Genomic DNA, 13,549 nt, shown 5'->3' with positions numbered 1-13,549 from the left:
TACTGAATCACTGTATGAATTTGATTTATATTAAAATAATGTAAATGACGCTTTGATCAACACAGCTAGATGTAGAATGAAATGTACCGAAAGTATCATGCACTAGCACTTTCAGAAATTCACTATGTTGAAGATCAAAAAAGCAAAACATTTAATCAAAGTAGAATGGTACTTTAATCCCCCTCCTATCAGAATGAGTCACTAAAATAGGCAGGGCAAGCCGATTCCCCAATTCTTTATAACATATTGTTGCTGTTGACGGATTCTTATATGCACTTACAATACTGGTAAGCAGACTATAAACACAGATTTCTTGTTCAAGAGAACTTGCAACCTGTAAGTGTACAGTGGTCAGTGTATAAAATTACTGTCTTACCGGCTGAGAAGTAGTTGCTTTAAATCCTGAAGAATCTATTCTGAGATTTGGCTGTGGCTGAGCTTGAGATGCGTAAGCAGGGTATGTTTGAGTTTCATGATGCATTCCGGAAGAGTCCTCTCTAACAGGTTCCGAAGAACGCGTAATAGCAGATTCAGGAGGAGTCCCAACCTCATCATTCAGAGTTTCATCTAGTTCTTGATCAGTATAAGCACCCCCTTCTGTATCTGTGTCTTCATAATCAGATGTGTGTCTACTGTCTGTGCTGTACATCGAATATTCACTACCAGGAGCTGAGAGGTAAGAAAGGCGGTCATCGTGTAAATCAAGGTCATCACTTGTAGCACCATCTGCCTGTGTCAAACAAAATTAAGAGTATGCTTTTATTGAAATACCTTTTAAAGAATGCCCTTTTTCTTGCAATGTAAAGCTAGGACATTTTTGGGGGAATAATTAGAACCAAACAAATGGAATGCATCCATCTTGTTCTGAACCACAACAGGAAGTCTGGTAGTTAAGAGAGTTAGTTATATTCCAAATCCAGCAGCTCAGGAACAGTAAAAAAAATCCAACAAGTCTGAATATCACAGGGGAGGAGAAATTGGGTTTCAGTCGTTGAAGATAAGCTTACACCTAAAAGTCTTTTCTGCAGTCTCACTCTTTGAATCGTTTTACTAAGGGGTCAGACAACTGTCAGTGTAAGGGAGAAGACAGTGCATAGTGTCCACGGAAATCAAAGCGTTTGGAAAGATACAAAGCTGCACGTTAAAGTGATATTATGATATTAGAATCATTAACTTGAAGGTAGATATAAGGAGGTGATAGGAGCTCAATCGGAACACCAACAGATGATCCAAATATTAAGGAACACGTAGCAATAGCTGATTCATCGCTTGCTTACTTGTAGTTGGCACTTTGCTTGATATTAGTTCTTCAAGAAGATGGATCTAGTGTGCATAGTGTAACATGCAGCTTGAGAAGGCAAGTGGAGTTTTAGTAGGGAACAGAGAATACTAACTTGTTATTTTGCATCTGTGTTCTTACAACTGACAGAACACAGTTCTCAGAAAGAACATGAACATGCCACTTGCTTTTATATTAACAAAAAAACAAATTTTCATTAGGCAATCCCAGCCCCTCGTACCAATGCAGCAGAACACCCAGAAGTTATTTCATGAAAGTCATCCAATCCCCACAGAGTCTTCAAAGCAGTAATATATCCTCCAGTTATCAGTGGCAACGGGCAAATGCTCTCACTTACTACACTGCTACATGCACAACGACAACTGTACAGCCCTCATTACAGCATAACTGCACTAACATAGTGACAAACCAGTTTTAAGCAGTTCACACAGCCATGAGTCATTACTGCTTTCAACCTTCAAATGATGGTTAAAATGAGGAGGAAAAAAGGAAAACAAACTTAATTCCACAAGCATTTGCCCATATCTGTAACATCAGGAAGAATGAAAGAACAAAAGACCTCTCAGTTTGTCACTTCTCCCCAAGCATATTATTTCTTACCTTTCCTTCTGAAACCCACACTAGTTGGTTCTGTTGTTGCTGAATTGCTTCCTTTAGAGCTCCATACCATCCTTCATTCATTGAATTCAAGTTAATGGTAGCTAGAAGTACAGCAGGTTAGTTTGACTTGTGATTTCTGCAGAACTATGAGAAGGATCTGTACCACCAGTAATAAAAGCAATATAAACTGGTAGATTAAAACCATGAGATTTAAATAGTAATGTAAATATTCATATTCAAAGCAACCTTAAGGCCTGATGTGGTTTGGGACATCTTATCCCATAGGAAATACAGAGTTAACAGTAGCTTAGAATAAAGTGAGGCTTCAGTTCAGCCAGACTAAAAATAATAAAATTACGTTATCTTTCTATTTATTCAAATGTTTGATTTCAGTTGATGACCCTGCAAAGCCATCAGATCTATTAGAAATGCCATTCTGATGTTTCAGATTGCTTTACATTTGTGCGGTCACGTGCAAACAACGCACACATCAATTAACTGTTGGTTATTGAACAGGAGAGCCTGAACAAGTCAACAACTGCTTGATTTAGTCCATTTGCAGGAAAGTCTGGAGGAAGGAGTTATTCTCATCTCACCTCTCCCTCCCCCTCAGAAATACTAACCCAGTATATATAATTACTTACTTGTAAAGAGATGGTGATTGTTTTTGCGTAGCTTGTGAGCTCTTTCATACAGCTTTCTGGCACTTTTTCGTGATTCTGGGCACAACCTCATTCTCATAGTCTTTACACCCTGCTTAGAATCAGGATTTAGGAACACTACAATAGGATACCACTGGGCATAATTCAGACGGTCCACTGCATTAGGAGTGACATCTAATAAAGCATGTTTGTCCTGTTGTGATAAAAAAGACAGAGGGAAGAAAGTGAATGACTTATATACTAGATTTATTTTATTTATTCTTTTTAAACAGCCCCCACAAATTTATTTTGTGTCACCTTTGAGTTCATTGTTTCGAAGTATTAATTTAAATTCTTTCCCCATTTGACTAATAGACACCAAACCAATTCCAATACCAGGCTACACAGGCATATACGTTTTGAACACTAGGACTGACTGTGTAACTATGACCTTTTTAATATTTAACTCCCTATTTAAAAAAAAATATCCTCAAAGTAAGCAGGCACTAGACTAAAAATAAGCAGTTTCCTATTAGTACTCTGCTAAAAGGAAAAAAGGAAAGATAGCAACTCAAGACCTAGCCTCATTACACACCTCCATCTTCTTCCAAAATAAACGCCACTCTGAATGCAAGAGCTTGGCAAACTTTCATCCAGTGCAAGATTCATCTCAAGCACACAGTATCTCCACTTAGCTACTAGAACAGCTTTCTTTTTTTACCCCCCCCTACTACATCTGAAAGGCTTGCAGTTTGTTTGTAAGTAAGGAAATAAAAAGGTGAGGAGTAGAGCCTCATATCATGAACTAATGTCAGAATCTTAAAGGATATTAAGGAAGAGAGATTGAAGGATCCTTTCCCCAAGTCCTTGACAAAAAAATGACGTCAAGTAATTAATTTGTAAATTGGGTTGTGGGAAGACTAATGACTCCATAAATAAAATAACAATTTCTACCTGTAATGTCACACCGTGGCTTTAAGTGAAAGAGGAAACAACTTAAAACAGTCTTAATGGAGAGAGGACAACACTCCCTGGAATTACTTCTAGGCTGCAGTTATTAATATGGAGAAGGAAAGGGGTGGTGGTTTTTGGTTGTTTTGGACTGGTTTTTTCTTGATTAACCCATAGAAAGATGAGAAAGCTATTTTTAAAGCAAGCACACTCATGAGTTATTCTTCTACATTTAAAACACCCAAAGCTTTACTTGATGATACCAGTTTTACTCTTCTTGTGTTAAAAGTACAGTGACAATAAAAGACTTACTCTATCGATTATCTGTTTTATAGTGTGAAGACGAATAATGCCAGAACTACGTTGGTCAGTACCAGCATCTCTTGGTTCACTTTCTGGTAGAGGACACAGTAAAAATCTGTTGTAAATTTCCAGCATATTCTGCATTCCCTCATTAAGATAAAACAAACCATTTCATAGCTCAAACTGTCAATTCAGATTGAAGATACTCCTCCTGCTTCAAAATAATATATGAAAATCTACCCACCAATTTGTCCACAAAAATCACTACAACTTTACAAAAGCACTTAGAAACAGGATAAGGTATTGAATTAAAATGAACTTTGAGAAGGCTATAAACAGAACTAATAGTGCTTTTACCTTCAGAGAATTATCAGCAACCAAACAGTGAAAGTGCTTACATTTAGTCTGTTCCTTTACATGCTCAACATCTTGTTAAACATGTTATCAGTTAAAGTAATAATGTAAAAACAAACAATCTAGCAAGAGAAAGCTGACTATTTCCTAACTGCCGAAGAACCTGATCTCACACTTACTTGCAATTTGAAAGATATCTGGTTCTTCTCTAGCAAGTTTCTCCCGCGCAACATCAGCTATTGGACCAAAAATGGTTACAGGTCTGAGAAACCCAGCTAGAATTGAAGGAAAAAAAGAGTCAAAATACACTGATTGCTTAAAACAAATGCAAGATACTCTTAATACCTAGGCTAATACAAAGCAAACCACACAAACCTGTTAACCTGCAACAGTAAGAATAAAGCCATACCTTCCCGAAGAACAACTCTTTCATAGGCAGGAAACTTTGTCTGAACAGGTTGGGCAGAAAGATCTTCTCTGCTTTTTCGAAGATTTCTTTTTGAGCTCCGCAAACCTCGGAATCTCCAAAAATCTGCTCGATCTCCTCCTGCTGTCTTTGGAAGCGTGTACTGTACGCTAGCTAGTTGCTCAGCTCTAAGATGACAACAAATCCCAAACAGTTACCAAGGGAAGTCAGCTGCTGAAGTGATGGTTGACTAGCAATCTTATAATTCCAAAAAAAACCACAAACCCAACAAACCACTACCACCTGCTGACTCAAGTTTTTGTTGTTTCTGTGTTAGAAAGTACAACACTGAACAACTGAGGCCAATATCATATTTCTAAAGTTTAATAGAGCCTTGTCTCTTGTAGTGAAAATGAAGTTTTAAGGTTCTTTGTGGACTGTACAAGAGTCAACAGCAAATCCATAATCAGATATTTAACTTCAATTTGTTTTAACACTACATCACTTTTTCTGACTGAATCAGTTGCAGAATTTCAAATTGTAATTTTAAAACAGCAATTAAAGTATTTTAAGATCGTACCTGTTTTTGTTAGGTATGATACCTCTTTCAACTTCCTTATGGTTCTTGCCAATTCGAATTGCCAACCATGAACCAAGTTTGCCATTGTACAGAGTGTCCACCACCCGGAACACTTCACCTTTGTTGAAACTTAGTCCATAAGGAGATTCCTTTTCATATTCAAAGTGAGTTCTGATATAGAAAGAATCCCCTACATCAGACTCAACAATGCGACGATAAACTGATAGAAGAAAAAGAAACCCCAAAATATAAAGTGTTACATAACTTTAAGTGACGTCCTAATGCTCACAAGAATTACTCAAAGCAGTGCCTCACCTTAATTCTCCTTGTTTTAAATATACAGAATTACTTCAAGAAGCCTTAATGTCTCAGAGTTGCTCTGTTTTAAGAAGTATAACTATTAATAGCAGACGACCAACGTGAGTTCAAGTTTAATGGTCAAAAATTTGGTGGCAGTGCAAGCTTAATTCAGTTTCCCTGGAAGGAATGAATCTTACTGGAAAAGAAGTTTGTGTGCACACACATAGAATCACAGAATGGTTTGGGTTGGAAGGGACCTTTAAAGGCCATCTAGTCCAACCTCCCCTGCCATAAGCAAGGAAATCGTCAACTACACCAGGTTGCTCAAAGCGCCATCCACCCTGACCTTGAATGTTTCCAGGGATGGGGCATCTACCTCCTCTACGGGCAACCTGTTCCAGTGTCTCACCACCCTCACAATAAAGAATTTCTTCCTCATACCTCATTTGGATCTCCCCTGTTTCCATTTAAAACCGTTTCCCCTCATCCTATTGCTCCACTCCCTGTTCAAGAGTCCCTCCCCGTCTGTCCTGTAGCCCCTTTAGGTACTGGAAGGAGCTATAAGGTTTCCCTGGAGCCTTCTCTTCTCCTGGCTGAACAACCCCAACTCTCTCAGCCTAATAACTCATTTTCAATGGCGTAACTACAACAAACTGTCCTGCTGCCCCCAAAGTTTAACGCCAATACTTTTGTCAGATGCTAGGGCTTATGTTTTGGTGGTTTTTTTGTTTGTTTTTTGGGGGATTGTTTTGGTTTGGGGTTGTTTTGTTTTGCAGGTTCTGTTTGTTTGTTTGGAGGGGGTATACCCTTACAATATCAATCCCTAGTCCATTTGTAGTAGTAACCTATCCCAAAGCCAAAAGAACTTGACAGTCTTCATAAGGAGCTAACTTCCTGCAAGCCAGAAGTTACCGATTATTTGCTATACTTTGTGTTGTTCCAAGCAGTCTACTACATTGCTCACATTATACAAATATTTACCATCTTTTTTCTTCTGTGCCAAAATGGTTACTTCTTCACCTTTAGGAAGATCAAGCAAAAAAAGGACAGCTTCTTCTCTGATGATATTTGTGAAGTCTACGTTATTTACCTGGTATCAACAAAGTAATCAGTTTGATTGAGCATACAGAGTTATAACAGAGATTTAAGTATACAATGGGAAATCTAAATCAATTTATTGCTAAGTTGTACCTCTAAACAGTCCCACTTAATTTCTTGATAAAAGTATAGCTTCCAGAATAATAGGTAGCTGTTCATTTTATTCTTTAGATCAATATTATGGGGCACCTATAAACATTGGTAACATACAGAGCCCTCTGATAATTCAGTGATCCAACAGTTAAAAACCCCAATTTTATCAACTGAATCAGTCTAAGAAATTGGATTAAAAACTTAGTAACCTTCCTAGCAATAGTACAGTAACAGGAGATTTTGCTGCTATTAAGTAATCTAATAAGTACATACAGAAAAAAAACCTGCAGGAACTACAAAGGCAATATATTCAATGCTACAGAAAGAACATACTTGGGTACAAGAAAACATTTGTACTGTTATTGTTTTTGACATACCCTGAGAATCTGGTCCCCTTCCTCTAATCCTTCTTTCGCTGCAGGGCTGTCTTCCAGAACACCAGCTACAAATATGCCAACATCATTCCCACCTGCTAGTCGCAAACCCACGCTATCTCCTTTTCTGAATTTTACCAGTTTCATGCTTGGCCTAGAGATTTAGAACATATTCCAGTTAGAGGTATAAAAGCATAAAACATCCTGGTAAATTTGAGACTGAACACATGCAAAAAACTAACTTGCCTATCATTTCACTTAGAGGATATTATGCTATACATATGATTAGCTGCTTATCAACTGCAGCATTACACCACACTCAGCAGCAGCACTCCAAAAACCCCACCTGTATTTACTTGTTTAGTGAGGCTTGTTTGTTTTACGCTCATACAGTGACTTAAGTGAAGCACTTTGACACTCCCTTCCAAAAAAGTTCCTCCTTTTAAAAGACCTGTGCTAGCGTATAGATCTGTTTTGGGTCTACAGAGATTCAGACAAATTTGAGACAAAACCAAACTAGAATCTATTCTCATGCACACTAATATCCATAACGGAGATCCCAGATGAAGTCAGCTCACTTCCATGTCATGACTTTGCACATTTCTGCAGTGACCTTTACTCATTGCTCTCCAATTATTAGAAACAGAAAAGAATATGCTACAGTATCTCTTCTCTCTCTGGCGACGGGGATGGGACAGGAGGTGTGAGGGTGCCCAGGGAGAGAGAAACACCACAAATTCTTTTCACCCATTGGTAATTGTAACTGCTCGTTTCCATAGAAAATCAATAGACTTAAAAATGCTATATTACACAATGTAAGTGCCAACAAGGCTCAGGAGTAAACCTAGTCTTCATTCTAATATTTCTGAAAAAAAGTGTCAGGACAGCATATTGGACTTTACATCAGACTATTTATACAGGTTATTCATCACCTTGGATAAAAGCTCCGCTTGCTCAAGGACCAGGCAGATTCAAATAGAGTTTAGAGTTACGTTACCGAAGCATTCCATCTTCATGGGTTGAATTGGGTAAAGGACCATCAGATGGACTGACTGGTAAATCCACATCTGGCTGACCACCTTGTGCATACACTGGCTTTGGTTCTATTAAAATATCAAAGGATTTCAAATGTCCATTTGGTCATTTAAAGATGAAAAAATAAAGCTTAATTAGGAGCTTAATGACTTCTTCAGTAGCCTTCTTCTACCCCACTTAAAGGTGAAATATTAGAAATTTACAACAACAGAAGACACTCTCCCCATACCATTCAAAGCAGCATTACTGGCCTAATTATTACTTCAGTAAAAATCCCAAAACTTCCTTTGTACTTCATTAAGTGCTCTAAACACTGTAAACTACAAGAACTAGAAGGCTTCATGCTCACAAGACGACTTTCAATCCCGCTGTTTCTCACCTTGATTTATCTGACATAACTTGTTCATTTTCCGCTAGCTCTCTTCCTTCAAGAATTCAATTTTTGAAATTGAAATACCACACACTTGAACGACTGCTGCATGCCTTGAGGTTGGCAGAGTTCAATGCTTACTTTGATCCAGCTAGTGGTTCTTAAAGATAAGCACTTATAGCTCTGCTGCATAGATTCTCTGGAGTTACTGGGAGGAAACTACCACTGCAGCCTTCCCTCAGTAACAAGCACTACTAGGAGCTCTTCTCTGCTACATGGCTGGTCACATTAGAAGACTGTGTATTTAAGACTTATCTCTGCACACTTGAAAAAAGTCTATTTCAAACTAGGCTGGCTTCGAGATGGTCTAATATCCCTGATCTTCCCAAGAACTGTGCTGTCTTCCTTTCAAAGCACTGAATGGACTAGTTTGAAATTGGGAATTTCAGACAACAATTTGGTAATAAAACCTTTTCTAGTGTAGTTTTTACCCTTACCATACAGTAACATCGCATTTTCCTGTAAGTCTTTAATGATCCTTTCCCAACCTAAGGCTCTGATCAAATATTCTCCTTCCACCCTCCTTTGACACAATCAACCGTGACAGTCGTCTAGCTCTTAGTCTAAGCAGCAAATTGTCACAGAGTCTGCCAACTATTTCCCTAACCACATTTTCAATAAAGTCTCTGAAAGATCCCCATTTTGCTAGAGCCTTCTGTGAGACTGCTAAAGGCTTATGCCCTTTATCACGCCTTTTTATCTCAGACAATATATTACGGCAAGTAAATGGTCTGTATGTACTGGCCTACAGCTTGTCCCATCCAAACTAAGTATTTCTATGTGTCTCTTCCCATTCCTCCAAGAACGGAACGTTTCTTCCTCCCCACTAACCAACAAAATCCCCACAGTACTTATTACTTGCTTGCCAGTCCCTCAAACAAATTATTAGTACATTACTTCGGATTAAGAACCATCTCAAGGATCTCCTATCCTGGTTGGCTTTGTATTACGCCAGTCATTAATCTTCAATATCTTATAAAAATACAAAATTCATCTTTCTAATCTGACTACCACTTCTTTTTTGTATCTTGGCAAATACAAACTTACTTCATTTGCATCTTTTCATAACACCACTGCAAAAGGTCCTGTGACAATCTTTTTAATAACGGCTGCTGCATCAGAAAACCTGCTGTTCTCATTTTCAAGATCTTTCAAGATCTATCAACATCATAACTGTTCCAATTCGTCACTGAGCTACTGAATACTACATGCAGAAGTGTCACTGCTCATTCCTTAAGTCTTCAAATATTTTCAAGCTTGAATGTGCTTTTTCTCATCCCACCCAGCCTTTCAAGAACAGCTCCCTCTTAACCATCTGCACAGCTCCTCTTTCTCCACTTAGAATTTCACTAAAGTGCCTCGTTCTGTAAACAAAAATCTTGTTAGTCAGCCTGCCCAGAACAGTGTCCCATCACTGTATCATCTTATTTTTTTTTCTCTTTTACACCAGCTGCCTTTTATCTGCTGCCATTTAACTTACCCTTCCCTTTTGGAAAAAAGAAATGAGATTTTGTTCTGATTTTATTAGTTGTACTGCACTTGTTAAAAAGCCTTCTTGGTCCATGACTGTAGTTAGTAAGTGCTGCAGTAACAAAGCATTTCAGAGTGTTTTGAGTTGTGTCTTGGGAACAGTAGTTCTAAACAGGCTTAACTACATCCTTGCTTAAATATGGTCTGCTACAGTAAGACATAAAACCCAGCCTACTGCTTGACTCTCAGAAAAGAAATTACGGATTTTAAACTTGCTTGAGAAACGAGGACAAAACTCTAAGACCATCACCTATAAATACAGCTCTAAACACTGAAGTTTTACCCCTATAATGGGCAGACCTCCCCAGCCCAGGTTTTCAGATATAAATGGAGTTACAGTTACAAAGACTGTTGGTATTCAGAAATAAATATAATTAGGACCGGGTCTGTTTTAAGACTTTAGAAGTCATTCCACAAATATGCAATGGCATAAAGCCTTTCCTGATCATCCATTCTCAACAACATGCATAATTAATATATTTTAATATTTTTACCTGGGAGTGGTGGAGTTTGTTTTTCAGTTCTTTCGACTGCCACCTCTTCCATAGTTTTAGAAATATCATCTGCATTCTTTACAGGTGTAGAGACAGCTCCTGGTTTAGTTATTCTCTCATCTTCTCTGCTTCGAAGACTATATTAGAAAAAAAGATTCCACTCTGCATATACAATTGTTTCTATGACCTTGATCTAAGACTAAAGAATAAATCCTTTCATTCACGAAGTTCAGGTTTCGCAGGTGAGGAATTACCAATAACAATTTCACAAGGTTTTATTCTTAGACTATTGCATTATTAGTAATTTTTACCACTTATAAAACCGAGCATTTTGTCCTTAACTTCATGTTCATAAAGGACTTTTCTAGATATGGCTATTTAGAAAGAAGGACACGGTTAAACAGACTGCTCTCTGCTTCGAGCACCAAAGCCGGACACATGTGCTGTATATTGAAAGCTACACGAGAAATTGAGAAACAAAGGGAAGAAGGGGAGAAGAGCAGTTACAGTAGTCTTTTTCTCACCCCCGTAGAAATCATGGACTTTCAGACTTAATAATTAAGCTTTGCTGTGATCAAGCTAATTTATCTGCTCCTTTGTGTGGCAGATGCCCTGGAACACAAGTGCTGCTGGTGAGGCTCTTAGTAGGGCTTTGCAGAGATAAAAGGTAGACCGCAAATGTGCCCTCGATTTCTGTCTTCAGAGAGGATGAGGCATTCAAGTCCACGGCCATTACAAGACAGGAGTGCTTCTCATACACTCAGTCATCCGCGTATTTCAGTAAAAAGACAACCATTGCTTCTTATGCATTTCCTATACATGCTTACAGTGTAAAACAAAGGCATATATGACAAGTTGAAAAAGAAAAAATCTCTCTTGTGCTTTAAATGGTAAGAGCAACTGAAGCTCAAAAGAAGAGAGTTTGTATTCCTTTAGCCCAAAAGATCAGGTATTTTTACAGTTATATAAAGGTACAGCTACCAGCTGTACCATAGCAGAACTGAACAGAACATATGCTGTATGTTGAAATGTTAACTGTTGCACTGCTATCTGTTGAATAGTAAGCAATTTAATAGGGTTGGAGCAGATGAACATTAATAATCAGCTGGTAAAACGAGAGTAGATCAAAATATCAAAGAGACAGTCTTAATTCCAGAGCACGTACATTCTAAAAATATCTATCCTGAAAACAGCTATTCAATTCCTGAGAGCTGGCAAATAAGCAAGAATATAAGAAGTATTTGAGAGAAGACAAACAAAGAAATCACAGCTTTTTACATAGTATCAGACTTAATTGCCAATGAAGGGAAAAGGCGTACTTCCTCAGAGATAACAACGGCTTGGTCAGCAGGTGCAAGTCCATCTCCTCTCATAAAGGAGAGGCCTGTATTGGCAGGAAAGAGTTTTTCACTACCAACAGCTAGATGGTGCTGCTAGGCAATAACGAGTATCACGTTTCCCATAAAGTACAAACATATCTGAAAAAACCCATTATACAGAGTAAAGACTGTTTATTTTAATCAAAACTGATACTTCAAGAGCTGGAAGTATGACTTAGAGGACTACAGATGCCAGCAACTCTACTCGTCCAAGGTGTGTGAGGAAGAGTAAAAGAAATAGCAAACACCTAAATACAAGCAGAATGGGCTTTCTTGAAGCAATGTGAAGTTTGAAATATCAGAAACAAAGCTTAGCTACTCAGCCAAGACATACTACGACTTTTCAGTACTTTCTTCTGCCAGTTTTAAAACTGTGTGCCTGAAGGCGGCTAAAAAAGAAAAGCACAATACAGGAAAATACTGCAATCATCACAACGGTCTGGGAAGACACTGGCACCCTTGCATTCTAAACAACCATCTTGTTATAAGTCACTAGTAAAAACAAGTACAGTGGCCTAATTTTTAAAATCCTTATTTGTGCCTTTTTTATTCATATAAACCCCTTTTTGGGGGCTTCCGGAGTTCATTAAAATGATACTAAAACCATTAAGTCTAGCAAAATGAAAAGTAAGCGTATAGCCTTCTACTTTGTTCCCAAACTTCACTGATTTTTCTCATTCCTCTTTCAGATTTCCAGCATACTCTCCTTCGTACATAAAATTAAGTACATAAGCTAAAAGCTTATGTATACTACTTCCAGCACTAGATTAAAATATGAATGGGTTCCTCATTCCCTTGAAAATAGTTCCTGGCTCGTTAAAAGCAGACATATACATTTAGCTGTTTAAATGCATACTAAAATGTATTACAAACAAAAAAAGTCCTGTAGTAGTGTAAGCTACAACTAATTCCCCTGCCTGTCCAAAGATTTTTGAGTAATAAGCACTGGTTAATGAGATATTACAGCAAACGTCCCCATGAGCCCTCTCTGTTTCCAAGCATCTCCTAAGGCTTAACAGAAGCATTATTCCAAAATAGCTGTCTCTCTGTTTTGCTTTAAAAACAAGGCCAGAGATACCGCAGTAACTACACAAGGACAAAGCTCATTTTACATCTCCTTCCCACATAGTCTAAAACCACTGTAATTTTATGCTGCTTTTATACCTGCATTTATCGAAAAAGAGCATAAATACGGAAGAAACGGCTCTCAAGAACAGTAACTAAAATACAGACACTGGGAGCACAGCACAAAATAGAGCCACGTAAATATCTGAAACAGTATGTTTCTAGACTGGGCTACTGGTATGCATATAGGCAAATACACCCTCCCAACTAAAATGCCCGGAAAAGGTTAGTTCTACTCTACGTTAAGACAAAAAAGTTTAAATCGGAAAAAGCTGACAGAAACACAATCGTGACAGAACAAAAAGGAAAAATCAGAACAGCAGGAGAGTAGAATTTTTCTTGGTTTTGCTTAAATTGTCCAATAAGCATTGAGTATTTCACATTGCAAGATGATACAGGAAACAACTTGATGCTGTCACTGGTTGTAGGTGATGGAAACTTCTTAAAAACTGACACAGCCGCACGTCCCAAGAGACAAAAATGTTGTCACTGTGTGCCCTGACACACTATTGTTTAACATCTGGGTTGTGTCAGGGCCCCCTGCTCCTCACTTCCT

At 38.1% G+C, this 13,549-nt stretch overlaps 1 protein-coding gene across 1 annotated transcript in view; it reads right to left on the bottom strand.

Moving 5' to 3' along the window:
- Positions 1–13,549, bottom strand: part of TJP1 (tight junction protein 1) — a 154,239-nt gene that overhangs the window by 16,158 nt on the left and 124,532 nt on the right. Inside the window, exons 9-19 of the mRNA XM_009885753.1 lie at positions 10,490–10,626; positions 7,998–8,103; positions 7,004–7,154; positions 6,417–6,525; positions 5,136–5,355; positions 4,559–4,743; positions 4,329–4,424; positions 3,805–3,887; positions 2,545–2,755; positions 1,901–2,001; positions 377–730 (exon numbers count right to left, since the gene is read on the bottom strand). Of these exons, the coding sequence (XP_009884055.1) occupies positions 377–730; positions 1,901–2,001; positions 2,545–2,755; positions 3,805–3,887; positions 4,329–4,424; positions 4,559–4,743; positions 5,136–5,355; positions 6,417–6,525; positions 7,004–7,154; positions 7,998–8,103; positions 10,490–10,626 (1,753 nt within the window). The remainder of the gene's footprint in view (positions 1–376; positions 731–1,900; positions 2,002–2,544; positions 2,756–3,804; positions 3,888–4,328; positions 4,425–4,558; positions 4,744–5,135; positions 5,356–6,416; positions 6,526–7,003; positions 7,155–7,997; positions 8,104–10,489; positions 10,627–13,549) is intronic.

This window comes from Charadrius vociferus, unplaced genomic scaffold (assembly GCF_000708025.1).
Source record: "Charadrius vociferus isolate BGI_N301 unplaced genomic scaffold, ASM70802v2 scaffold325, whole genome shotgun sequence".
NCBI lineage: Eukaryota > Metazoa > Chordata > Aves > Charadriiformes > Charadriidae > Charadrius > Charadrius vociferus.
The sequence above is the reverse complement of the archived record's forward strand: the minus strand, read 5'-3'. Positions and strand labels throughout refer to the sequence as shown.